The following is a 27,825-nucleotide window of genomic DNA, read 5'->3' on the forward strand; positions in this document are numbered from 1 at the left end:
GCGGGACTTACATATGAGGAAAGACTGGATAGACTGGGCTTGTACTCGCTGGAATTTAGAAGACTGAGGGGGGATCTTATAGAAACATATAAAATTCTTAAGGGGTTGGAGAGGCTAGATGCGGAAAGATTGTTCCCGATGTTGGGGGAGTCCAGAACCAGGGGTCACAGCTTAAGGATAAGGGGGAAGTCTTTTAGGACCGAGATGAGAAAACATTTCTTCACACAGAGAGTGGTGAGTCTGTGGAATTCTCTGCCACAGAAGGTAGTTGAGGCCAGTTCATTGGCTATATTTAAGAGGGAGTTAGATGTGGCCCTTTTTGCTAAAGGGATCAGGGGGTATGGAGAGAAGGCAGGTACAGGCTACTGAGCCGAATGATCAGCCATGATCATATTGAATGGCGGTGCAGGCTCGAAGGGCCGAATGGCCTACTCCTGCACCTATTTTCTATGTTTCTATGTTTCTAAGTCTTGCAGGCTCCCGCGGTTGGAGGTCCCAAAGTCGACCTCCAGCAAGAGGCCGCCAACTCCTCGATGTTAGGCCGCAGTGTGGACGGAGATACGGAATGGAAATAAATAACGAGTAAAAAAGAAAATCACATCTCCATCGAGGTAAGAGATTGAAAAAGTTTCCCCCAACTCTCCACATAAAACAAGCTAAGGAACACTAAAACATACATTTAACACATACTATAAAACAACATAGAACGGACGAGACAGACTGTTGGCACGTTACTTCATATCAGGAATAATCTCAGCATATTTGCAAGCAATTAATGTCAGACACTAGGCTGGGCTAGGGAAGAGGTCGTGTCTTTAGCGACAAAATGCAAAGGATATGATCACATATTTGAGGTTGATAAGTTTATCTTTGGTTGCAAGGCAAGAAAAATAATCTGCAAAAGCAAAATACTGCACATACCTGAAAGTTAATCAGGTCAGGCTGGAGTGAGAGAGCAAAAATAACAACCGGTCAATGAACCGAGACCATTCATTAAAAGACCACGAGGAAAGATCATCGACCCAAAGTATCTCACTCCCCACAAACAGCATTTGACCCGGGTCCATTCAGTTTAAAATCATGCCATCATCAAATTGATGGTTGTAGGAGGAAAGTCTAAAGGAATCATGCGGGCAGGTGGGGGGCGGGCAAGTGTAAGAGTGGTAGGTGCCTGGAACATGCTGCCAGGGGTGGTAGTGGAAGCAGGTATAATGGCAGTGTTTAAGAGTCTTTTGGATAGATACATGGATATGTAGGGAATGTGTGTGTGGGGGGGGGGGGGGGGGAGGGAAATATGAATAACATGCAGGCAGAGGAGATTAATTTAATTTGGCTTCATGTTTGGAGGCTTTGCAGGCCTGGTCCTGTGCTCCACTGTTGTATGTTCTATGTTGGAAAACAAAAGAATGCTGCCAACTATCTTCTAAAGTTCAATGCAATTTAAAAAAAACTTAATCTAGAACACAATAATACAGATCAATAATCCTTCAATAATACAGATTACGTCCATTAAATGTTTGAAAATAATTAGTTTAATATGTTACCTAGACTGTTTGATATGTATTGGGCCAAATATTATGGCATTTATTGACTTAAGCTTTCTTATTTTAGTAACTTTATTGAAAAAAATTATCAGATAAGAATATCCAATAGCACACAGTTAAAATTTATAAAGGTACCATTTTGTTGCAAAACATTTTCATTAAAAAGGTCATTTATAGCCCAAATTGAACAGCAAATCTATAAACAAACCTTCAGGATCTGTATTTTCATGGAAGTTGCCTATTAAAAATGCAACATGCATCCTTTAAGGGCTTTGTTGTATGCAACAGTCATTGTTATGGTGTATCAGACCACTTAAAGTGAACACAAAATAAGGTTGCAAATTACAGACCGCACACAGAACCAGAGCATTGTAAGCCCTGCATGTGCAGTTGGCAAATATCCTCAGCTACTGGAGTTAGAGTTTCATTACATGTGCCAAGTAGCAGCTTACTTTAAGCAATAGTGTTCTTCTGCTAAAATCCCAAACTGCCACTGAATGGTAGTATTACTGCTTCTTAGTATGCAAACCATCACTGCGGCACTCCGTTAATACTACTTTAGGGCTAATCTCTACACAGAAAGAATAGAACTGCTGTAAATACCCCAACCCCCTCCAAAATAAAACTCAATTTGTTGATCCTGGCATTAATTTAAACCCTTGCTCAGCGAAAATAAATAAATACACACAATGGGTACTGAAATTAGCAAACAAATGGCAATCGAGAAAATATATTCCAAGTTATCCACCCAAAAGGTTTGTTTAAATAAAAATCTAAATGGAAGTTCAGTTACTGTAGGCAAGGAAGTTGCAAAAATGTGTTGCTGGATGACAGAACAGCTGCTTCAGCCAGATGGCAAATTCATTACAACATATGTAGCTCTAACAATCGAGTCCCTTGTAAGAATGTGTGATGATGTAGGAACATTGGATACATGGTTTCAGCAGTTAAGTAGAAAGCTTTTGCCTGCTTATACTCATCTATATGGTGATACTTGGAGCACGTCTTCTGATTCATGGTATATAATACGGTACCATCAGAAGAGAAAAATGCCTGGAGCATTGTATAAAATTGAACCTTCTCTGTAGGGAATGGGGCCACGTTCAGACTTAGTGCCTGGGCTGGTTCAACACAGAAATAGCCCTGCGCATTAATCACCTACTTTCTCACTTTTGGTACCAGGAAGGGAACAAATTAAGTTTATCTTATAAAATGTAACATTGAGACTCTAGGACTGAGCAACCAAATAGTATACACTGTGCAACTTAATTAATGAGTAGTCAGTCCGTCAAAAACCACATCTATAAAACACTGCCATGTTACAAGTCCACGAGCTTGAAATTCAGTTTGATACTTCAATGATAATTTGTTACTCTTGTTAGCTTAATGTATAGTGCACAAGAACCAAGTTATCTCTGCTTCGATACCAATAAGGGGATCTTGCTACTGATCAACAGGATGCCATTATGATTTGAGGTTTAAAAAAAAAAACAATATCAAGAACAGCCATGCATTTTAAAACAAAATTTGGGGACTCTGGCATTATATGCCGAAGGATTTGCCCCTTTCTCCATATCCATTACTCAAGGTCTTCAAAGGTCTTTTACCATCAGATCTTGAAAGGAAGCCAAAGCTTGCATTAACCAGTCAAAACTAAACAGTGATCTGAGTAAGGGTTTGTTTTTTAAAAACAGAAAACTTGCAAGATGTACAAGTCAGAACCAAAACTATTTCCCTTAATTTTACCCCTCTAGAAAAAAATTTGCATAATGCAAATGTATCACCTTTAATGCATTAATATATCCTCAAGACACTTCACAGGAGTTAAGCATGATTTTACATTGAGCTGTGCAAATTAAAAAAAGGTGACATAAAAACTTTGAGAGGACAATCAGGAGAAAAAAAAAAATCCAAGAGTTTACATCCAAGAGATGTTGACCAACAGAGAAGTAAGAGGGTCAGTCACTAGTATGTCTCCTGCGATGGAGATGGTGAGGTCCAGAAATGGGAGGGAGATGTCGGAGATAGTCCAGGTATATTTAAGGGCAGGATGGAAATTGGAAGTGAAGTGTATGAAGTCAGTGAGTTCTGCATGGGTACAAGAGGTAGCACCAATGCAGAGAAGTAATGTTCAGGGATGTCCAAAAAGTTCAGGAGTGGAGGACCAGAGATCGCTGGGCCACACAGTGGCGCAGTGGTAGACTTGCTGCCTTACAGCACCAGAGACCCAGGTTCGATCCTGATCATGGGCGCTGTCTCTACATGAAACATACAATTCCATGAGTATGTTCTCCCCAAAACCATGTGGGTTTTCTCAGGATGTTCCGGTTTGCTCCCATATTCCAAAGACGTGCAGGTTTGTTGGTTATTTGCTTTCTGTAAAGTGTCCTTAGGGCCTACGATAGAATTAGGCCACGGGTGATCAATGGTCAGCGCAGACTCGTTGGGCTGAAGGGGCCTGTTTCCATGCTATTTCTCTAAAACTACATCAAGGGAGATTGCAGAAAGGATCATGCATGGATTTGAAGAGAAGAATGAGACTTTTACAAGAATCTGATATTGCAGGGTTCAGAAACAATATTTTCAGACAAATTTCTTCAGAGTGGCAATGAATGTAGCCAGATTAGATTATGGACAGGACTTTGCAGAGTTTATGGTACATACAAATTGGCAGCTGGCCAGAAGAGCAGATGAAATATATTAAATATCTGAGCCAGAGTGAAAGGATTGTGTCATTCTTTCAGAATTAAGTCTAATTCCAGAACTGCAGGAGGAAAGGCAGGGCAGAATTGTTTGTAAATTTGATGAAATAAGGGAAAGAGGCGGTCAGTGGTGGTGTCAGAAAGACATCATGCTGGAAGCTAAGATCAGAATCAAAGAGCGAGAGATCAATTCCATGAGATGAGATTGGAAGTAGAAGGCAATTCCTCAGCTACAGTTGTGATTGCAAAAAAAAGACCAGGCTCCAAGATTATGAATTGGTACAAAGTCAATCGTTAATTGAAATGCTACACTTCAAGAATCATTTTTGGACAGTGCTGCAAAGTTTTTTTGTTGTTGTTTTTTTTTTAATGGATTTTTAGAGTTCAACTTCAATTCCCAGCTGTTAAAGTTCAGCAGGAAATGGAAAGCCTACCCTTGCAACACCACTGAAACTGAACGAAAACTGAAAGTAATTCACCGGCATCAAATTGAAATCCACCTTTGAGAAAATTTGGTCAATTATCATGGAAACAGGCGAACAGGCTCCCGGCAGGCCACGGCTATACCCCGACAGCAGCCCCGGCTCGCCCGCCGCGGAACCGAGAGGGGAATGCCATTAAACCTGGCCCCTGTTCGCCCCTGAAGAAAGGGAACCGGGGAGGGGGTAATGGGACTCAGTGACTCAGTTTTCAAGAGAGAGTTAGATTTAGCTCTGTGCTAAGGGAATCACGGGATATGGGGAAAAAGCTGGAACAGGGTACTGATTTTGGATGATCAGCCATGATCTTATTGAATGGTGGTGCTGGCCTGAAGGCTCCTGCACCTATTTTCTATGTTTCTATGTGACAGCGGTAGATGCTGGACAAGGGCTGCGGTAGTCACACCCAGGGCACAAAGGTTTAAGAAGATTGGACAAGGCGAGGGATGATGACTGGATGGAGGTGATGGGTGCAACAAGCCTAGATGGCCAGCTGGAGCTGGGACTACGAAGTGGCGCCAAAACCTGGTGACTTCAGCATATACTCAGTGGGCTGTTTCTATGCATTATTTACTTAACTGGGGAGTGCACTCATAATCTGATCTGTCTGCAAAAAAATTTTTCACTATCTTGGCACATACGATAATAAAGGAACTAATTCTGCCATTTAAGAGGATCATAATTCTCATCAAAACTCTATATTCCCATCTACCCATTTGTCACTTGCTAATCAAGAATCCATGATGCTGCCCGAAACTTTCAAGATAGATTTGGATGGGTGACAGAAACAAACTTTAATTCTGAGATGAGGGCCATGATAAATACGTGCTCAGAAGAGAAAGTGTCAGGGGAGCAAGGAGGATAGACCAATATGTAACTTGGTGATAACAAATATTTTGTCACAGCTTTAGGAGGAAGATAAGAGTGCCCGTCTGTATGTAGTTTGTATGTTCTCCTTGAGAGTTTTCTCCAGGAGCTCTTGTTTCCTCCCACATTCCAAAGACGTACAGGTTTGTAGGAAAATTGGCTTTGGTAAGAATTGCAAATTGTCCCTAGTGTGTGGGACAGTGCGAGTGTACGGGGATTGCTGGTTGGCGTGGAGTCAGTGGGCCAAAGGGCCCGTTTCTGTGTTGTATCTCTACATTAAATATGCCCAAGCAGGGAGGCTTGCAGTGGGTGGGAGCTGAAAGATGGCCCCACACAAAATCCAAAAATTCAAACCCACAAATGCCTATATAAAGACATCCTCTATAATTAACAAGAACCTCTGCTTCACAACTCTCTCCCTACCATCAACCATGGGCACCGCACAACCAAAGAGGAAATCTAAGGAGATGCAGAGAAGGCAAGTGATAGCTGATCCATTGGAAGAATCACCACTAGTAGTGTTGATTGGCACAGAAAGTTTAGAAGAATGTAGAAACTAGGATTGGTAGATGCTGGTTTACAAAAGACACAGAGTGCTGGAGTAGCTCAGTGAGTTAGCAGCTTCTCAGGTGAATAAGGATAGGCGATATTTTGGGTGGAGATCCTACTGACACTTCCCAACCCGAAATGTCGCTAATCCATGTTCTTCTGACATGTTGGCTAATCAACGGAGCTGCTCCAGCACACAGTCTTCAGAAAGATTAGACCCCAGCAGGTACAACAAATAGGAATGTCTTCTGTAATTACTGCTCAAAGAACCCTTCAGATGTCAAAAGGGACAGTGGAAACTATAGACCATTTTTAGCTACTGGAACTGAACCTCCCAATGAGGGGTGAAATAAAAGCAGGTGTGACACGAGTCAGAGAAACAAGAAATGAAAATAGATAAATTTAATATTCAAAGAGAGATACAAGATAATTGGATGCTGCTTAATCACAGATGAAGACATTCCCAGCATGGGATATTTACCATGCATTTTGTTGGGTAACGTAAATGAGACCACTCCTGGTTAATACACTGTGACTAAAGGTTAGTTCCCAAAATGAAACGCAACTCCAGTTTTAATTTGAAAATCAAATTAATCAATAGAAATAAAAACATGAAAAATCTTAGGAAATCCCAGCAGGTAGATCAGACTGCAATCAACAAGTACAAAGAGACACAATAAATAAGCTTCTCTGCAAACCACTGATTTTGTAAAGCAGCAACTAAATCTTTAAAAGTTGCTGCTTGCACTACAACCATTTATATAAGGGCAAGTTGAAATGTGCGTCAAAATTATAGACAAGCTAAAGTCTACAGAGAAAGGAAGGTGAAATCCCGATTCTGAACACACCCGAACGCAAGTCCAAGGTTGTCAGAACAGAGTGGACATTGGACTCTCAGATGTGGCGAGATGGGTTTTTTAAAAACCTCTTACCTTGTGATATTGATTCTAACGATGGAGAAGAAAAGGTAACAAAACAAGTCATTAAAAACTGCTCCATTGCATCCTAATTTTTTTTTAAATTAAACATCAGTTCTGCTTTTATCTTCGTTCACAATTAATGGAAACACTGTTTTAAAATCTTTAGCTCTCAAAACAAACCTAGGATTGAAGCAAGTCATTTGACTGGAACGTCAAAATAACTGACCTTCATGAAAATCTATCAAGCTTTAAAACAGACCTTAAATAGATTTAAACGTGAACCGCACACAAGGTTTTCAATCAGTGTATTTGCACAGGATTTTAAGCTTGGAGATTTTAAATAAAAAGACACTACCAGCAATCAAATCTGTTTTCTGCAGTTCATTGACATAGACATATAAAAAAATCTTATTCCAGTATTTCGATATTTTCCACCACGCAAAGTCAGTTTCAAACATCAAATATCCTGTAATTCAGCAACATTTCTTCAATGTGCAAAACTATAGTCAAGAAATTACTCTCAAGCTTTGAAAATGCAAGGTGCTGAGGATTTTGTCTTTTTTCATCTAACCTTTTGCCAACCCCTCTGCCAATCAAACTACATCTCACCTATATCCACCCATCAATTGCCTGGCTTTATTCCTCACCCAGTTTTCTCCCCGTTAGTCGGTACAAGGGCCCCCGACTCAAAATGTCACCTATCAATGTCCTCCAGAGATGTTGCCTGACCCACTGAGTTACTCCAGCACTGTCTCATTTTTGTACACCATCATCTGGAGTTTCTTGTATCCACATCTTACCAGCTCAATATTTGTTACCTTATTTTAATTAAATACATGGGATTTAAAGCAAACATCAATTATAGGGGTTCGTGAAATACACTTGAGCTGGTGATGAAACAGAAAGAAAAGTCAGCATTTAAAAGAGGAAAGACAAAGGCCAAGATTAGCACTATTCCTTGGAGTGGGTGATACAAAGAACCACCAAAACTGATTCATGCTCTTTCTATTCGTTCGACAATGGAGAGAGGGGGGTCATTTGAGACATGTTTGTGCTGTGGAATGAGGCAGCTAGATTTGGTATTCTGACGTAAGATGTAGAACTTTTGGTAAGAGGATGACAGCATCCACACCATTCTCTCAAAATATGTCCACTTTTAAAGTCAAATCGACAGTCAGCCAAAGTAATCCAATGGCATATCCACGCTAAAAACACAAGAATGCAGCTGTAAAGAGTTTAATTTTTATTCATACACCATACGGTATCGAATTTGTTAATACATTTCTCTCCCCCTTTCCTCTCACATTATTCAGCTACTAATTTTAACTGGTTTCATATTGTTTAATCAATGATACTTTATTGTCACATGTGCCTTAGACAATAGACAATAGACAATAGGTGCAGGAGTAGGCCATTCAGCCCTTCGAGCCAGCACCGCCATTCAATGCGATCATGGCTGATCACTATCAATCAGTACCCCGTTCCTGCCTTCTCCCCATACCCCTCACTCCGCTATCCTTAAGAGCTCTATCCAGCTCTCTCTTGAAAGCATCCAACGAACTGGCCTCCACTGCCTTCTGAGGCAGAGAATTCCACACCTTCACCACCCTCTGACTGAAAAAGTTCTTCCTCATCTCCGTTCTAAATGGCCTACCCCTTATTCTCAAACTGTGGCCCCTTGTTCTGGACTCCCCCAACATTGGGAACATGTTATCTGCCTCTAATGTGTCCAATCCCCTAATTATCTTATATGTTTCAATAAGATCCCCCCTCATCCTTCTAAATTCCAGTGTATACAAGCCCAATCGCTCCAGCCTTTCAACATACGACAGTCCCGCCATTCCGGGAATTAATCTAGTGAACCTACGCTGCACGCCCTCCATAGCAAGAATATCCTTCCTCAAATTTGGAGACCAAAACTGCACACAGTACTCCAGGTGCGGTCTCACCAGGGCCCGGTACAACTGTAGAAGGACCTCTTTGCTCCTATACTCCTATACTTGGTACAGTGAAATGCTTTGTTTTGCATACAACCTGGTACAATCAAAAAGCAGACTTCACCTAGGCAGTTCACAAGTGTCACCACATTTTGGCACCGACAAAGTTGCAAAAAGTCCACCGAAGAATCCCATCTACTGTCCGCTGTCGCTCGTGGCAGCAGCCCCGCCCCCTCCATCCCCCCAGGCTGAGTCCCCTTTTGTTTTCCGCAGTCCCCACCCCACGTCCTATTCTTCTTCTTCGGCCCCCTCGCTCACGGCTGACCATGGGTGATGCATCCTAGTTGGCTGCTTGCTCCACACCTCGGCTAGAGCAGCGTCACTTGTGGCTGAAAAGACCAATGCGGGAGTGACAGTCTATGTCGCAAAGGTCACATGTGTGTGGTCTCTGGTCTGTTGAAGTTGCTGCGCTCCTTTCTGCGTGCCCGCTTTTCTGCCGCTGCGTTCATCAGTTTCTCCTCCCCCGTTTTGAGATGTTGGTTCAGGGTACCTCTCCACCTTGTACGGTCAGCTGCAAGGCTCTCCCAGGACTCCACATCGATGTCGAGCGCCTTCAAATCTCTCTTGCAGACATCCTTGTAACGTAGCTGGGGGCGGCCGATGGTTCTCCTCACAGATGTTAGCTCTCCATAGAGGATGTCTTTTGGAATACGGCCATCCTCCATGCGGTGGACGTGGCCCAGCCACCGCAGCCCGAGTAGAGTGTACATACTCGGAAGGCTAGCGCGAGACAGGGATATACCCAGGATACGGCGGATGCTTCTAAGGTGGAAGGTGTCGAGTCTTCTCACCAGTCTGGCATATGTAGTCCATGTCTCACTGCCATACAGCAGCATGCTGTTGACACAGGCATGGTAGACTGCTATCTTTGTCTTCACTGTCAGCTTTGGATTGGTCCACACTCGAGTAGAGGCGAGCGAGAGTTGTAGCTGCCTTCCCGATCCTCTTGTCAATCTCTGTGTCCAAGGAGAGGTTGTCGGTGATGGTGGAGCCGAGGTACGTGAACTGATGGACGGCATCGAGTTTGTAGTCGTCAATGATGATGACAGGAGGTGCCTCTGTATCCTGTCCCAGGACGTTCGTCTTCTTCAGGCTGATGGTCAGCCCAAAGTCCTTGCAAGCCTGATAGAAGGCGGTCATAAGGAATAGGAGTATACAGGCATGAGACAAGGAAAAGCTGAAAAAAGAGGAAGGGAGATGGGGGTCCAGGGGGCATTGTCCACTGATGGGGTTCAAAGGGGCAACACCCCTGGCAGGGGTGAAAGGGGACAGTGGCCCCTTTATACGATACATTTTTGATAATTATACCTTGAAATGACACAATTTCCTTGCTTGTTTACCCTTAATTTATCCTGTTTTTTAATTTTAAATCATACCTTACAATAACACATTTACCTGATTGAATCAGGTAAAAAAAACCATTGTAGTGTCTATGACATACAGACCCTTGAATGCTTTTGTTTTTCAAATAAGAAAGTTCTTATATTTTAACACCAAAACAAGTCAACTTTAGCAGGTTATATATTAGATGGATACAATGCATTTCCATTATCTTTCATGGGTTTGCCAAGTCTTCACACAGACTCCCTTTTTTGTGCAACATGCGCTTCTAACATAAGTTCACTTAACTTTATTTCTGATATCAATGAATGAGAATCAGCTGCATGGATAGCCATTAGGGAGAGTCCAATGTTATTGCTCACGGGGAGCAGTGTGGACCCGATAGGCCAAATGGCCTCGTGTACGGTAACAAGCAACAAATATAAAGTTGCATTACATGTGGGAAACGCTAGTACACTCAGTGACACAGCTGCAAATTTTTAGAGCATTGAAACAATGTAATCGTCCGTAGAGAGAGAGAAAAAAAATCAGTGCGTTGGCACAAACAATTAAGAATATTCCTTTGCAGGTCAAATGTATCCATTTTGAAACGCAACTAAAAGTTCCTACACATGATAGCTTGTCATTGGAGATATATTTAGCAAGGAGGTTATATATATGCACATACAGAGCTGGGAATTTTACCAATGGTGATGATTGTAAAGTGGAAGGTAGGAAATTGTCCCACCTGTCACGATTGATCGCCCCCTCCATACCTAGCAACCCACCCCTATCTCACAGTATCACGGGGGGGAGGAGAGAGACAACTACATCAGGTTACACAGTCAGGGCTCCCATTCCTTATGATTATGCTGGAAATATTCTGGTGGGGGGGGGGGGTGGAAGAGTAAAGAGGGTAGACACATTTTTAAATCACAGGAGGAAGGGGAGGATCTGCCAATGTACCATCTGCGTATCGGCTCACTGTCTCGCCGAAAGCCATTTACACCGGAGATTTAGACATTTGAAAAAATTTCCTTTACTGAATTTCTAAATCCGCAGAGAAATCTCATGGGAGAGTATAATTAGGCCATTCGGCCCATCAAGTCTACACCGCCATTCAATCGTGGCTGGTCCATCTCTCCCTCCTAACCCCATTCTCCTGACTTCTCCCCATAACCTCTGACACCGTTACTAATCAAGAATCTATCTATCTATCTATCTATCTATCTATATATATATATATATATATGGCTTAAAGATATCCACTGACTTGGCCTCCGAAGCCTTCCGTGGCAAAGAGTCCCACAGATTCATCACCCTCTGCCTAAAGAAATTTCTCATCTCCTTCCTAAAAGAATGTCCTTTAATTCTGAGGCTATGACCTCTAGTCCTAGACTCTCCCACTGGTGGAAACATCCACTCTATCCAAGCCTTTCACTATTCTGTATGTTTCAATGAGGCCCCCCCATCATTCTTTCCTTCATTCTCGGCGGCCATCAAACTGTCCACAATATGAAAATGTACCCAGAACTCAAATGAAATGGAATCCTGTATTTGAATGTCATTCTGAAAAGTTTTTGACTCAAGATCCCAGGACTAGTTAAACTAGGTTAGCGGTCTCCAAACTACAGCCCGCGGGCCACATCCGGCCCACCATGAGATTTTAATCCGGCCCGCAGCAAGCTCTTAGACAGCGAGGACTGGAGGCAGAAGCTGCTGGCGGAGAGCGGATCGCCACCGACCCAGAGCCGGGACAAGGCGAGAGATCGCAGCGCCCCCTCGCAAACAACAAACCCAAGGAAACTTCCCTCCTCACTGCCGCCGCCGCTCACCCCGGGGGCAGGGGAAAGAGAGTGGGGGTAGAGGGAGCAGCGCGAGCGTGAGGGTCTGGTGAAGGAGCGCCGCCACTTGCGGATGCTGCTCCCTCCCTCTCTCTCTTCTCCCTCTCTCCCAGAGCCAGTGAGATCTGCGCCGCTCCTCCACTCTCTCTCCGGCCCCGTCTCCCTCTAACGCAACGAAATCCGAACAAACACAAGTGAAACTTCCCTCCTCGCCGCCGCAACTCACCCCGGGGATGCGGGGCTTCTGAACAACAATCACACTTGTGTTTGTTCTTATTTTGTTGCGTTAGAGGGAGACAGGGCCGGGGAAGAGAGTGGAGGAGCGGCGCAGATCTCGCTGGCTCTGGGAGAGAGAGAGAGAGGGGAAGAGAGTGAGGGAGGGAGCAGACCCCGCAAGTGACGGCGCTCCTTCACCGGACGCTCTGGCACCCTCCCTCTCCCCGCGCTCCCGCTCTCACCTGCTGCTCCCTCTACCCCGACTCTCTCCGCCCCCCCACTCTCTCCCCTCCCCCCCACTCTACCTCTCTCTCCTCCAGTGGTGGTTACTGTATTTTTTCTGTTTTATAAATAATTGTATACCTACGGTATATATATTCCAATATTTCAATTTATTCACAAAATGCTGGAGTAACTCAGCAGGTCAGGCAGCATCTCGGGAGAGAAGGAATGGGTGACGTTTCGGGTCGAGACCCTTCTTCAGACTGATGTCAGGGGGGCAGGACAAAGGAAGGATATAGGTGGAGACAGGAAGATAGAGGGAGATCTGGGAAGGAGGAGGGGACGGGAGGGACAGAGGAGCTATCTGAAGTTGGAGAAGTCGACGTTCATACCACCGGGCTGCAAACTGCCCAGGCGAAATATGAGGTGCTGCTCCTCCAATTTCCGGCGGGCCTCACTATGGCACTGGAGGAGGCCCATGACAGAAAGGTCAGACTGACCTTTCTGTCATGGGCCTCCCATTCCCAGTCTGACCTTTCTGTCATGGGCCTCCTCCAGTGCCATAGTGAGGCCCGCCGGAAATTGGAGGAGCAGCACCTCATATTTCGCCTGGGCAGTTTGCAGCCCGGTGGTATGAACGTCGACTTCTCCAACTTCAGATAGCTCCTCTGTCCCTCCCTTCCCCTCCTCCTTCCCAGATCTCCCTGTCTCCACCTATATCCTTCCTTTGTCCCGCCCCCCTGACATCAGTCTGAAGAAGGGTCTCGACCCGAAACGTCACCCATTCCTTCTCTCCCGAGATGCTGCCTGACCTGCTGAGTTACTCCAGCATTTTGTGAATAAATCGATTTGTACCAGCATCTGCAGTTATTTTCTTATACTTCCAATATTTCAAGCTCTTTTTAAAAATTGAATGTTATTTGTTGCCATATAAACCTAATGTAAACTAACCTAATCTAACCTAACCTAGAGCTGATCATCAACTTCCATAGGTCACACAACGGGGAATACGCCCCAATCTTTATCAACGGGGACAGTGTGGAGGGAGTGTCCAGCTTCAAGTTTCTGGGCACTCACATTTCGGAGGACCTAACATGGTCCAATAACACTGCTGCGCTGGTCAAGAAGGCACAGCAACGACTGTTCTACCTAAGAACACTGAAAAAGTCTGGTCTACCCCAACAGCTGCTGACGACATTCTACCACTGTACCATAGAGAGCATTCCAACACATGGCATCCCTGTGTGGTATCTCAGCTGCACGGAGGCAGAGAGCAAAGCTCTTCAGCAGGTAGTCCGTAGAACTCAGAGGACCATCGGAACACAGCTGCCAGCCTTGGAGGGCATCTACAACACACGATGCCTCAGAAAAGCCACCAACGAGATTGGGAATGCGCCTCCGATACGATGCAATAAATTAATTAGCTAGTCAGTATTCATTTAAACAACCCAATGAAACAAATTGTAACAGTTTTAAAACAGAATAAAGTGCAAGTAGATCTGTGCCGGATCACTGTGCGATGTGACCATCCGGCTCAGCAGGACCGGTTCATAGCAGGGCGTAGAAGGCCTTGTATCGTCTGCCCGATGGTAGAAGTTTGAACAGACTGTTGCAGGGGTGTGAAGAGTCTTTGTGGATGCGGGTTGGCTTTTCTGAGGCATCGTGTGTTGTAGATGCCCTCCAAGGTTGGTAGCTGTGTTCCAATGGTCCTCTGAGCTCTCTGGACTACCCGCTGAAGAGCTTTCCTCTCTGCCTCCGTGCAGCTGAGATACCACACAGGGATGCCATGTGTTAGAACTCTGCTATAATTTTGGATACCAGACACGAAGCTGCTATAATTTTGCCAATCTTAGTTTTAGTTGCAAGCTTGCTTTAGATACCAGGTACAAAGGCTGCTCAGATGTGGGTGGTACAGTCATGGGGGCTCTGTCTCAACCATACAGCTCCAGAAAACTGGGTTTTATTGTGCCGTCTTTATGGAATTTCTCCTTGCGATCACGTCAATTCCCACCCACATCAAGGCTTGTAGATCTATTGACCACTGTAAATTTGAGTGTAGGCGGGAAAGGAAAATGGGGAGAACAAATTGTCGGAACGTTTATGGGGCAGCTGGGATTCCTTTGTAAACTAGCAGAGACTCGGTTAGTTGAATGGGTTCTTTTCATATGGCAAGGAAATATAAAATATGTTCAAGTTAGCTGCCCTGCCACTCCATTAAATAACAGCTTAAGTAAATACATCTGCAGACAAATTGCACAAGACAAGAAATTGAATTGTTAAGGAGCCTGTCAATGACTTGCTTTAGAAGTTTCAAAGTTACTGAATTAGTTAGCCTAATCTTCTAAGCACATACAAATAAACATCTACATGAAAAATACTTGGCAATATAATAATAATACATTTTATTTGTCATGTGTAGGTTGGCAGAGGGTCAACAGTACAATGAAATGTATTTGACAAGACAACGAGTCACCTCAGCAGTAATATTCCAAGGATAAATAAGATTAAAAATGACATTAAGGTAAAAAGACAATATTAAAAATAGTTAAAAAGACAATAAAAATAATCAACATAAACATAGCACAAAAAGTAAGGAAAGTTGTGTTTGGTAGATTATTTCTTTGTTGTAACAATGCTTCTTGGCAATAAATCTTATACCGTTGGAAAGCCTGTTTATTTCCCTTTTAAATGGTGCCACATTTGTAAGGAACATGCATTTGTGGAATGAGCAGCAGAGCTCAGTATGTGGGTTGCGCCCATGAAAAATCTGCCAAATCTTCTCTGCCAATGCCAAACAGCTTATTCTGCCATTGACTCTTGTTCGGTGTTGTTTGGTGGATTGGATGATTGAAGTCTGAAGAAACAAGACATATTGGCAATTTAACAATTTATTCATTTAATAAACAGGAGCCTCAGTAGCATGTGGAAGAACCATACACAGCCACAACAGCCTGGCACCTCCTCCTCATGCTGGTCACCAGCCTGGTCACACACTGTTGTGGGATGGCACCCCATTCTTCAACCAGCATTTGTCGCAAGTCAGCCAACGTGGTTGCGTTGGTCACTCTGGCACGAACAGCACGCCCAAGCTGATCCCACAAGTGTTCAATGGGGTTGAGGTCAGGACTGCTGGCAGGCCATTCCATCATCTCCACTCCCAAATTCTGGAGGTAGTCTCTGAGAAACCCTGCTCTGTGGGGGCGAGCATTGTCATCTTGGAGGATAGAGTTCGGTCCCAGACTGTGGAGATATGGGATTGCCACTGGTTGCAGAATCTCATCTCGATATCTCTCTGCATTGAGATTGCCTCCAATGATGACAAGCCTCGTTTTTCCAGTGAGGGAGATGCCGCCCCACACCATCACACTGCCTCCACCAAAAGACGTTACTCTATCGGTGCAGCAATCAGCATAGCGTTCTCCGCGTCTTCTCCACACTTTGACCCTATGATCCAACTGCCGTAGGCAGAATCTGGACTCATCGCTGAACATAACGTTCCTCCACATGTTCAGGTTCCAATGCACGTGTTGCCGACACCAGCGCAAACGGGCCTGACGGTGAAGGGCAGTCATGGCAGGCCTCCTGGCAGCCCTATGAGACCGGAGATCGGCTGCGTGCAGTCTGTTCCGAATTGTCTGGGCAGAGAGCCGTCGGCCATATCGTCCTGCAAACCTTGACTGCAAATCTGTAGAAGACAGCCTATGGTTCCTAAGTGCTGACAGGGTGAGGAAACGGTCTTCTTCGGGTGTCGTCTTCTTGGGACGCCCACTTCGCGGCCTGTATCTGACATCCCCCGTTATATGGAACTTGGCCTTCACTTTGGAGATGGTACTAGGGTTCACTCCAAATAATGCCGCAACTTGGTTTTGCGGAACACCAGCTTGAAGTTGCCCTATCGCACGGGCCCTATCCAGATCAGTCAAATGTGGCATGCCGATTCTTGGAGCAGACACCTACTGACCACTGCAGCAGGGCCCATGCTCACAGATGCTGCCAATCAGGCACCTGATTGTCAGCACCTGGGGGTACCAGAAGCTCAAAACAAGAGTCAATAGCAACAGCAGAATAAGCTGTTTGGCATTGGCAGAGAAGATTTGGCAATTTTTTCATGGGCGCAACCCATATACTCAGCTCTGCTGCTCATCCCACAAATGCATGTTCCTTACAAATGTGGCACCATTTAAAAGGGAAATAAACAGGCTTTCCAACAGTATAAGATTTATTGCCAAGAAGCATTGTTACAACAAAGAAATAATCTACCAAACACAAATTTCCTTACTTTTTGTGCTATGTTTATGATTTGAAATGTGTTTATGAGTTCAGAAGCCTGATGGCCTGGTGGTAGAAACAGTTCTTAAGTCTGGTGGTACTCCAGATAAGGATGGGGGAGAAGGATAGAGAGGACAAAGGGAATATCTCTGATACACCAGGTCAAATGTTGGTGCAAGGATAGTTATTGAAGTTATCTGCATGATAAAGATATAAACTGCACATTTTCAATAGCTTGTCCCACATCAGTCCTATCCTCAACTATCAGAAGTATTCCCTTTGTTCTAACTATTCATTCCACACATTGCAATTTAAAACACAATTTGTTTTCGCTCTCTCTCCAATTTCTGATAAAGGATCATTGACCTGAAACATTAACTCCCTTTCCATAACTGCTACCTGACCCGCATGGTGACTCTAGCATTTTTATTTATTGTTCCAACTGAGCTGACTCCCTGTTCCATCACTGGACTTACCACCGAGATCAATGACAGAACACTAACATGCCAAACTGAGATGCCTTCTCTGAAAAAGGGTCTCGACCCGAAACATCACTCATTCCTCACTCCATGGAAACATCACTCCATCACAGGAGAAAAACTAGTGACGGACATTTACTACAAGCCCACCGAATCGCACAGCTATCTGGACTACACTTCTTCCCACCCGGTCCCCTGCAAAAAGTCTATCCCCTACTCCCAATTCCTCCGTCTACGCCGCATCTGCGCCCGGGATGAGGTGTTTCAGACTAGGGCTTCCGAGATGTCCTCGTTTTTCAGAAAACGGGGCTTCCCCTCCTCCATTATAGATGAGGCTCTCACTAGGGTCTCTTCTACATCCCGCAGCTCCGCTCTTGCTCCCCCTCCCCCCACTCGCAACAAGGACAGGATCCCTCTCGTTCTCACCTTCCACCCCACCAGCCAGCGGATGCAACATATCATCCACCAACATTTCCGTCACCTACAACAGGACCCCACCACTGGCCATATCTTCCCATCCCCTCCCCTCTCTGCGTTCCGCAGAGACCGTGCCCTCCGCAACTCCCTGGTCCACTCGTCCCTTCCTACCCAAACCACCCTAACCCCGGGCACTTTCCCTTGCAACCGCACGAGATGCAACACCTGTCCCTTTACCTCCCCCCTCAACTCCATCAAAGGACCCAAACAGTCTTTCCAGGTGAGACAGAGGTTCACCTGCACCTCCTCCAACCTCATCTATTGCATCCGCTGCTCTAGATGTCAACTTATTTATATCGGCGAAACCAAGCGCAGGCTCGGCGATCGCTTCGCTGAACACCTGCGCTCGGTCCGCATTAACGCAACTGATCTCCCGGTGGCACAGCACTTTAACTCCCCCTCCCATTCCCAGTCTGACCTCTCTGTCATGGGCCTCCTCCAGTGCCATAGTGAGGCCCACCGGAAATTGGAGGAGCAGCACCTCATATTTCACCTGGGCAGTTTGCGGCCCGGTGGTATGAACGTCGACTTCTCCAACTTCAGATAGCTCCTCTGTCCCTCCCTTCCCCTCCTCCTTCCCAGATCTCCCTCTATCTTCCTGTCTCCACCTATATCCTTCCTTTGTCCCACCCCCGACATCAGTCTGAAGAAGGGTCTCGACCCGAAACGTCACCCATTCCTTCTCTCCCGAGATGCTGTCTGTCCCGCTGAGTTACTCCAGCTTTTTCTGTCTGCCTTCTCAAGTGATCATTTTAAATATTTTTAATTAATTTCTAATATTTCAAAATAATATAATAATAATAATAATTGTATTTGTCATATGTAGGTTGGCACAGGGTCAACGATACAATGAAATGTATTCGACAAAACAGGTCACCTCAGCAGTAATATTCCAAGGATAAATAAGATAAAGATGACATTAGTAAGATAAAAAGACAATATTAAAATAATCAACATATATGATGTGAAATGTGTTTATGAGTTCAGAAGCATGATGGCCTGATGGTAGAAACTGTTCTTAAGTCTGGTGGTACGCACAGCCATACTCCTGTATCGTCTGCCTAACGGTAACAAGGAGAACAGCCTACGTGCTGGGTGGCTGTGGTCCTTGATGATGCTGCGTGCCTTCCGCAGGAACCGCCGGTAGAAAATGTCCTGAATGGCCAGGAGACAGTTGGCAGTCTGAAGAAGGGTCTCGACCCGAAACGTCACCCATTCCTTCTCTCCCGAGATGCTGCCTGACCTGCTGAGTTACTCCAGCATTTTGTGAATAAATCGATTTGTACCAGCATCTGCAGTTATTTTCTTATACAGACAGTTGGCAGTGATGTGCTGTGCCGTCTTCACCACTCTCTGAGGTGATTTGTGGCTGTGGGCAGAACAGTTCCCATACCAGACTGTAATGCAGCCCGTCAGCAGGCTCTCGATGGTGCATCTGTAGAAGTTTGTGAGGATGCTGGCGTTCATGCCAAACTTCCTCAGTCTTCTCAGGAAAAAGAGCAGCAGGTGGGCCTTCTTTGTTATTGTGTCCGTGTGCAGTGTCCAGGAAAGATCCTCAGTGATGTGCACACCGAGGAACTTAAAGCTGCTGACCCTTTCAACCTCAGCATCACCGATGTGGATGGGGAGGTGTCCACTCCCCCGCTGTCTCCTGTAGTCCGCAATCATCTCTTTAGTTTTGCTGACATTGAGAGAGAGGTTATTTTCCTGGCACCAGCTGTTTAGTGCCTTTACCTCCTCTCTGCATGCCATCTCAATGTTGTCTGTGATGAGGCCCAAGATGGTCGTGTCGTCAGCAAACTTTAGGATGCTGTTGAGCTGTGCTTAGCTGTACAGTCGTGCGTGAACAGGGAGTACAGGAGAGGACTCAGCACAGAGCCCTGTGGTGTGCATGTGTTGAGGATCAGTGAGGAAGAGGTGTGGCTGCCAATTCTCACCACCTGGGGCCTGCCTGTCAGGAAATCGAATATCCATCCTCAGGTGGAGGTCTCCAGTCCAAGATCAAGGAGCTTGGGGACGAGTTTTGAGGGAATAATAGTGTTGAATGCCGAGCTGTAGTCAATAAAGAGCATTCTCTTTATTAGTTCTCAATATTAGTTATAATTGAGTAAAGGAATTTTATAAAGAACAATCACAAAGGTTAAAACCCATCATATGTCAACATTAATTCCACGGGTGTTTTGATCACAACCTTTGATTAGTTGTATCAACTTAAATGTATCCATAAATGATAGAAGCATTTTTAAAAACTGAACCACTATAATGAATCATTTTTAATTGGCATTGCTTGTAGATCTTTAGTAAAATGCACAAACAGAAGAATAATATTCCAACAAATGTAATAAAATTGCCCACCAGCACAAATATTGCCATAGATTGTTCAGTGTTGAGAATGTAGCATCGTGGATGATTGCATGTCTGGTTATTCACAGGGTTACTAATTTTCATGAGGTACGCAGAAGAGTAGGGAAAGCAAATGCAAGCCAACAATTCAAATGTAATTTCTCCTAATTTTTACACTCAATAAGATACATTGTAGGAAGGAAATTGGCGTGTGATGCGGTCTAGCATCTTAACTGAAAAGTATAGTCAGCAAAAGTGAACATTGTTTGGCTGCTGTCCGGTGATTCGATCCCTGCCACAAAATACACCCATTCAAATGATCCATTTGATTTGACTAGGGTTTTCATTATAATCTAAAGTGAAGGTAGACGCAAAATGCTGGAGTAACTCAGCGGGACAGGCAACATCTCTGGAGAGAAGGAATGGGTGACATTTCGTACGAGATCCTTCTTCATACTGATGTCAGGGGAGAGGACAGGACAGAGATAGAACTTAGTTGGAGAGAGTAAGACTGGTGGGAGAACTGGGAAGGGGAGGGGATGGAGAGAGGGAAAGCAAGGGCTATTTAAAGTTAGTGTAATCTAAAGTGGGTCTGCACAGAGTAACGTTATGGGTAGGAAAGAACTGCAGATGTTGGTTTACACCGAACCTAGACAAAATGCTGGAGAAACTCAGGGGACAGGCAGCATCCCTGGAAAGAAGGAATGGGTGATGTTTCGGGTCGAGATATTTCGGGTTGGGTCTGAAGTAGAGTCTCGACCCAAAACATCTCCCGTTCCTTCTCTCCAGTGACACTGCTGTCCCGCTGAGTTCTCCAGCATTTTGTGTCTATCTTCAGTAGCATACGAGTAGTTTGTTAAAATGACTGATAACATTGGACCACAACCTCAGCCACATAGCTTTAACACAAAGGTTTAGTGCAAAACTAAGTCCACTATAAACCCTAAAGTTATTGAAGGGTTATACATCTTCAATATCAGAGGACAAATACCTCCGTGCGTAGGAAGGAACTGCAGATGCTGGTATATACCAACGGATAGAAACAAAATGCTGGAGTAACTCAGCAGAGCAGGCATCTCTAGAGAAAAGGAATAGGTGACATTTTGGGTCAGAAGCCTTCTTCAGACTGCTGCAGTAGGAATCACAGAGGGGGAACAGTGAAGGAGAGTGTTGCAGAACTCGGAGAGAAGATGAGAACTTCTTCAAAGTAGGCATATCTTGAGGAGCTATCGCAGTGAAACTGACGATGTAGAAGGGAACTGACGAGGTGTGTAGAAGGGAACTGCAGATGCTGGTTTATACCAAACACAAGACACAAAATGTTGTAGTAACAGTGGGTCAGGCAACATCTCTGGAGAAAAGGAATAGGTGACATTTTGGGTCAGAACCTTTCTTCACACCCTTATTGACAAATACTTTAGTTTGTGGATGCTATCTAAAGTTAACAGCAATTTCCTAACTTTATCTGTTATCTTAACACCATACAGCGCACCTGCGGCAATCTTTAATCTAGCATCAAGTCTCATGGATTCTAACCAAGCCTCACCATATCAAGTGACACAACAGAAACATCACTGATTTTTCATTTGTGCTCAAGTAATGCATTGTACAGTTGATTTACATTCCACCAGATCCTCTGAACTGGACAGCCTCAGGATTATTGTTATGTATTTAATTGATGGCCGGTTTAGCAGATGAGGCCAAAGTCAGTAAAAAAAGCCAGAACTATGCTAGGAATTCCTACTCTAAATAAACATCTGATAACTCCAGCTGGGTTAGCATAGATAATATCGGGAGGACTACATCAACAAATTGACATTTACCCCTGATTAATACCAAGGTGGCGAAAGCAAAATGGGAGCAAAGAACCAGACAGCATCCAATATTTATGCATCCAACTAATATTCAAATAAAATACGATGACAAAACAAGTACCTTCCCGTATTCTTTTAGTTTAGCGATACAGTGCAGAAACAGGCCCTTTGGCCGACTGAGTCTGCGCCGACCAGCGATCCCCGCACATTTACACTATCCCACACACTAGGGATAGTTTACAATTATACCAAGCCAATTAACCTACAAACCAGCACGTCTTTGGAGTGTGGGAGAAAACCCACAAAATTGACGGGGAGAACACACAAACTCCGTACAAACATGCACCTATAGTCAAGATTGAAGCCGGGTCTCTGGTGCTGTAAGGCAGCAACTCTACCGCTGCACCACGGTTCCACCCTAGCACTTGCTAGTACCACATGCAAATTGTATACAAGTGATGCAGGCAAGCTATCACAAATAATTCAAAACAAATGCCATTTCTAATCAAAGTATGAAACCAGAAATGTTAATTCTGGTTAAAAATTGAATTGGTTTTCTCTACCTGACATGTTGAGAGATTTCAGTAGCTGCTAAATAATTTATTTCAGAATAACTACTCCAAGCATTTGAGGACCAGTTTTAAGGCCACTTGTGAACAATCCCTCTGCTACAACTACCTCAAATGATAATCTTATGCCAATATCCCACTCGGATGGTACCCTTCTACATTTCAGGTGCAAAATTGGAAGCTGCTGATAAACTGGTACTATGGCGTCTCAGTGTCAACAGTTTGCTGGAATCCATCTGCTGACAGTTTGCCTCATCTGTATTTATATTTAAAAAAACAGAATGCAGATTACACATCACACAGCTGTTTACAAAGGATATCATCTACTATGTGATAACAGCAAGCGATGATGATATGGGAGACTCTAGGATAAGTCAGGCTTGCTTTAAGTCTGCAAAATATAGTCTTGGTATCAATTCCACTACCCCAATCAATAGAAGTACTTTGTAACAGAAATTGTGAAGCACTCAGACTTGACCTGGTTGTGCTGAGTTGCTGAGTGAGATCAGCTAAAACAGGAGCACCAAACTGGCCTAAGCAAACACTGTCACTCAGTCCGCCTAAACCTCCCTGATCTCCTGGTAGCTAAAGATTTTAACTCCCCATCCCATTCCCACACTGACGTTTCTGTCCTGGGCCTCCTACATTGTTAGAGTGAGGCCTAGCACAAATTGGAGGAACAGCACTTCTTATTTCACTTGAGCAGCTTACACCCCAGCAGTATGAATATTGACTTCTCTAACTTCAAGTAACCCTTGCTTTCCCCCCCCCTCTCTCTCTCTCTCTCCATCTCCATCTTTCCTAGTTCAACCAATCTGACTGTCCCTCTGGTTTCATTTTACCTCTGTATGCTTTGTTGTCACCTTCTCCTAGCTAACAATGATCTATTCTACATTTTCCTTGACCATCATCCCCTTTGATGTCTAGTTTTCAGACCTTACACTTCCTTATCTCAGCGTCTCCCTCTCCCCTCACTCTCCGTCTGAAGAAGGGCCTCGACCCAAAACTTCACCCATTCCTTCTAGCTAGAAATGCTGCCTGTCCCACCGAATTACTCCAGCATTTTGCGTCATCTAAGCAACCAGGAATTGGGAGGAAACAATGGCAGTACCCCCCATTAGTAAGGTCTTTTTAGCAGATATGATTCTACCACTCCCAGATATAATTTTTATTTCCTCACCTCATGGTTTAAGAGCCTACTGAGAGGAAATGATGGAAATCTGTTCTGGTGCAAGTGAGCAGCATTAGTTTACGTAAAATGACTGACTGACAAGCTGCCATTTTCAAGAGTGTTGACTGAAAACACGGCACAGAACAAGTGGTTCTGGAAAAGTTTTGGTAGTTTTTGGAACAGAGAGAGGCATTTGGGAAAGAATTTAAAATAGGGCCACTGAGCTTAACGATTACCCATTCTAAACTGTTATCATAGTAGTCAGCAATTTTCCAGTTTGTACTTTGGGTGTGTCACTGAAAGTAAAGAAAGAATTTGCCACTCATTGCTGAACATGGAATCCATCCAACATGTTGTTGGGAGAGAATTGCAATTTTGCAAAGCAAACAGTGGTGGATATCAACCAATCATGAATTAGTATCTTAATTTGCAAAGCATATTTTAGAATACCCAATGTGCCCTAAAGGGTTTCGGAAAAACCTCAAAATGACAGATAAAAGCCAAATGACAAGTCTGCAGTCACACAAGTCACACAATGTCCTGTCACCCACTACCATTTCATCTTTTCCCCACTGTACAATACAAAAGATTGCCCTCATGCCATGTACAATGGAATTCAAACCTCACTCAGTCCTGCACTCAAGTCCAATTAATATATATTTTTAAGTAGCAAAAACAATGCCATGTGAACCTTTGGGACAATATTAAAGAATCAATTTGAAGAGCAGTTGATCAAAACACTATCCTTCAATGACAATCACAAAGATCCATGGAAAAGTGCTCAACTGGCCTGTTGCCCAGCTGTTTATGATGTTACATTTGTACTGCCAACTAGCTTCAGCTAGCCACACTCAAAAGAGAGATTTACACAAGTCTGGCTGCTTGGGCGAGGCAGTCGCCACTTTCTGCAGAACTATTTTGAAAATGAATCAGCACCTTCGGGAAGCATGCGGAAGAGGCCCATCAACTTTTAAACAAATGAGGAGGAGGAGGAGAGAGCTACATATCCTGACAGGGAGACAGGTAGTGATGGAAATAGCAAACAAATTCGAGGGCAGGAGTATTAGAGTTCATGCCAACATCCAGTACTTAAGAGAACTGCAACTTTGTTGCTACATGGGTTGTTAGCAAAATTTCCCCTCTATCATCACAGTTAAAGTCATGGAGTCAAAAGATAGACATGTGAACTGAAAAACACATAAAGCCACTTTGTTAATTTGTAATCGTTAAAGTAGCAGTTTAAAAAAAAACTTTTGATATTGCACTTTTCATTGGCACTCCAAAGAAAGCATGGTGATCGAGCGGATCTATAATTAAAAAAGGCGACCCAAGTTAACTTAGTGAGTTACATCACTTCAAATTAACTTGTCGAACTTCACCTTATTTAGTCGGAAACAACTCATAAGTAGTACACGTTGCCAATATTAACCAAAAAGTTGAAGTGAGGGAGAATGGGTGGATCACAAGAAACTGGCCTGTTGCAATGAAGCGGACACTTGAGTAAACGCGAGTAGCCAAGGGTGGGGGGGAAAGCAAGAACGGAGAGAATGATTGAACCAAAGTTAGATAAAACAGAGCCATTGTCCTGAGGCTGTGTGTGACCCCAGAGCTCAAGAGTAGTCAGAATGCCAAATAAGGTTCTTCCATTACCCACCAGACTACTGTTAGGAAAGAATCCCGTACATGACGCATTGCAGGAAGCTTTGAGTCACTTGAGTTCCGTTATAAGTTGGGCAACGGCCAAAGAAGTGTCGAATTAAGAGCTTTGTTAAAATATTGATACACTTCCCAAAGCAAAAGGAAACTATGCAGTTAAAAACTTGCACTAATCACCACAGATTTAAAATTAGCTTGTCCCAATGCAAACTTAGAAGAAAGAGAGGGCTGTTACAAGTCGTGCCAGTCGATTTGGTAGAAGTGTAGGGGAGAGCGTAGAACGAGTTTGGAGAAGGAATAGAGCGCTCGGCCGCTTCCCGCCACTGCAAGGCAGCAATGCCCATCACACCGCGGTCTCGCCGCGGACAGAGCGGGGGAGGGAGGGAGGGAAGGGAGGACGGACACCCGGCCCTCTCGGCCAAATACAGCAACCTTCACAGTTTATAATGACGGCGGAAAAAGTTTTGAGCGAGTGAAAAAGCAGAGTAGCGAGAGGGGGGGAGGAGAATGAAAAAGGGAGAGCAAAGGAGAGGTAGAATACGAGGGGGGGGGGAGGGGGAGTAGAGAGAGGGAGAGAGAGAGAGAGAGAATGGTGAGGAGAAGGGGGGGAGATTAGAGGAGAAGGAGGGGGAGATTAGAGGAGAAGAGGGGGGAGATTAGAGGAGAAGAGGGGGGAGATTAGAGGAGGGGGAAGATTAGAGGAGGAAAGGGGAGAGATTAGAGGAGGAAAGGGGAGAGATTAGAGGAGGAAAGGGGGGATTAGAGGAGGAAAGGGGGGATTAGAGGAGGAAAGGGGGGATTAGAGGAGGAAAGGGGGGATTAGAGGAGGAAAGGGGGAAGATTAGAGGAGAAAATGGGGATTAGAGGAAGGGGGAGATTAGAGAAGGGGGGGATTAGAGGAGAAAGGGGGGAGATTAGAGGAGAAAGGGGGGAGGTTAGAGGAGAAAGGGGGGAGGTTAGAGGAGAAAGGGGGGAGGTTAGAGGAGAAAGGGGGGAGGTTAGAGGAGAAAGGGGGGAGGTTAGAGGAGAAAGGGGGGAGGTTAGAGGAGAAAGGGGGGAGGTTAGAGGAGAAAGGGGGGAGGTTAGAGGAGAAAGGGGGGAGGTTAGAGGAGAAAGGGGGGAGGTTAGAGGAGAAAGGGGGGAGAGAAATGTAGGGAGAAGCGAGAGCGAGGGGGGGTGAGAGGGGGAGCGAGTAAATGGAAATGAGAAAGGGAGGGAAGGAAGGAGGAGAGAACAAGAGAAGAAACTTGCAATAAAAAGCAAAGAACGAAGCTCAAGCTCACAAATGCAAAGCCTCCATATGGATTAAACTCCGGTAACGCCGACTTTAGTAAAACTAACATTCAACCAAACGCAAGGGCAAGGCAGCGCACACCCATGTCACGTCTATACAAATGGTTGCCTTCTTACCGTTTTGGGCATTTTGTATTAATGTTCTCCCAGGCCAGCTCAAACCGAGACTTAATTTTTTTTTTCTCCTTTTTCTTTTCTACAAGTCGCCGCTTTTTTTTTTTGTCGTCGTTGCTTAAAGCCAGATGTTCGCTCCGCCCATCTGCTGCTCTACTGAATGCAAAATCACCACGAACGGATCAATTACACGCTCTCGGACGCAGCAGACAGTTAAGGGGAAAAGGACCTGGAGCGCTGAGAACGGTCGCTACTTAAATTTAGCATGCAGCACAAGTCCAACTTCCTGCTAACGGAACGTGAATGTCTGAATGTGACACCACACCCAGGAAAACGTTCACATTTTAAGCAATGAGGAAACAGACCCCGCCTCGCTGTTGCAACAGGCGCTGCTGGTAGCAATACTGAGTAGCACAGATCATTTCTCTTGCTGGTGAACAATCAAAGAATATATCTAAGGTATCTCTGTAAACGAAATATTCTTTGAGTAAACAGGAGAGTGTGAAACCATGATTAATCTTGGCCAATCAACACATATAAGGAAAGACTAAAATACTTTTAAGAAGTAGATGTACAATATTTTCGAGGTACTACTAAAATATTTTTTTTAGGGAGCTAAAAGGATACATATATTATTCTCAAATGTTTAGGCCCAGTCTGAGGCAGAAACTGTGCTTGGCAGATCTTTCCCTTGGATCGTTATTTGTCCAAAAGGTAGTGGAAAGAATGTGTAAACTGTCAGAAATGACAGAAACTTAACAAAATCAAGTCTCCCTCACACTTTTGAGGCTCAATCAGCCTATTGTTAATACGCAAGACCATTGAAACATCTAAATGCATAGCCCAAACACTTATTGATATTCAGTGGGTATACTTACTATACTCTTTAGAAATTTAGTGAGGAATAGAGTGGGTAGATGCATAGAGTCTGTTTCCCGGAGAAGGTAAATCATGGACCAGAGGACATCGGTTTAAGATGA

The 27,825-nt window shown here is 44.4% G+C and overlaps 1 protein-coding gene across 1 annotated transcript in view; it reads right to left on the reverse strand.

Moving 5' to 3' along the window:
* msna (moesin a) overlaps nt 1-27,136 on the reverse strand; it is a 101,812-nt gene extending 74,676 nt beyond the window's left edge. Inside the window, exon 1 of the mRNA XM_078412522.1 lies at nt 26,849-27,136. Within this exon, the coding sequence (XP_078268648.1) occupies nt 26,849-26,860 (12 nt within the window). The 5' untranslated portion in view covers nt 26,861-27,136. The remainder of the gene's footprint in view (nt 1-26,848) is intronic.
* Between the last annotated feature and the right edge of the window lie 689 nt (nt 27,137-27,825).

This window comes from Rhinoraja longicauda, chromosome 15 (genome assembly GCF_053455715.1).
Source record: "Rhinoraja longicauda isolate Sanriku21f chromosome 15, sRhiLon1.1, whole genome shotgun sequence".
In the NCBI taxonomy this organism is placed as follows: domain Eukaryota; kingdom Metazoa; phylum Chordata; class Chondrichthyes; order Rajiformes; family Arhynchobatidae; genus Rhinoraja; species Rhinoraja longicauda.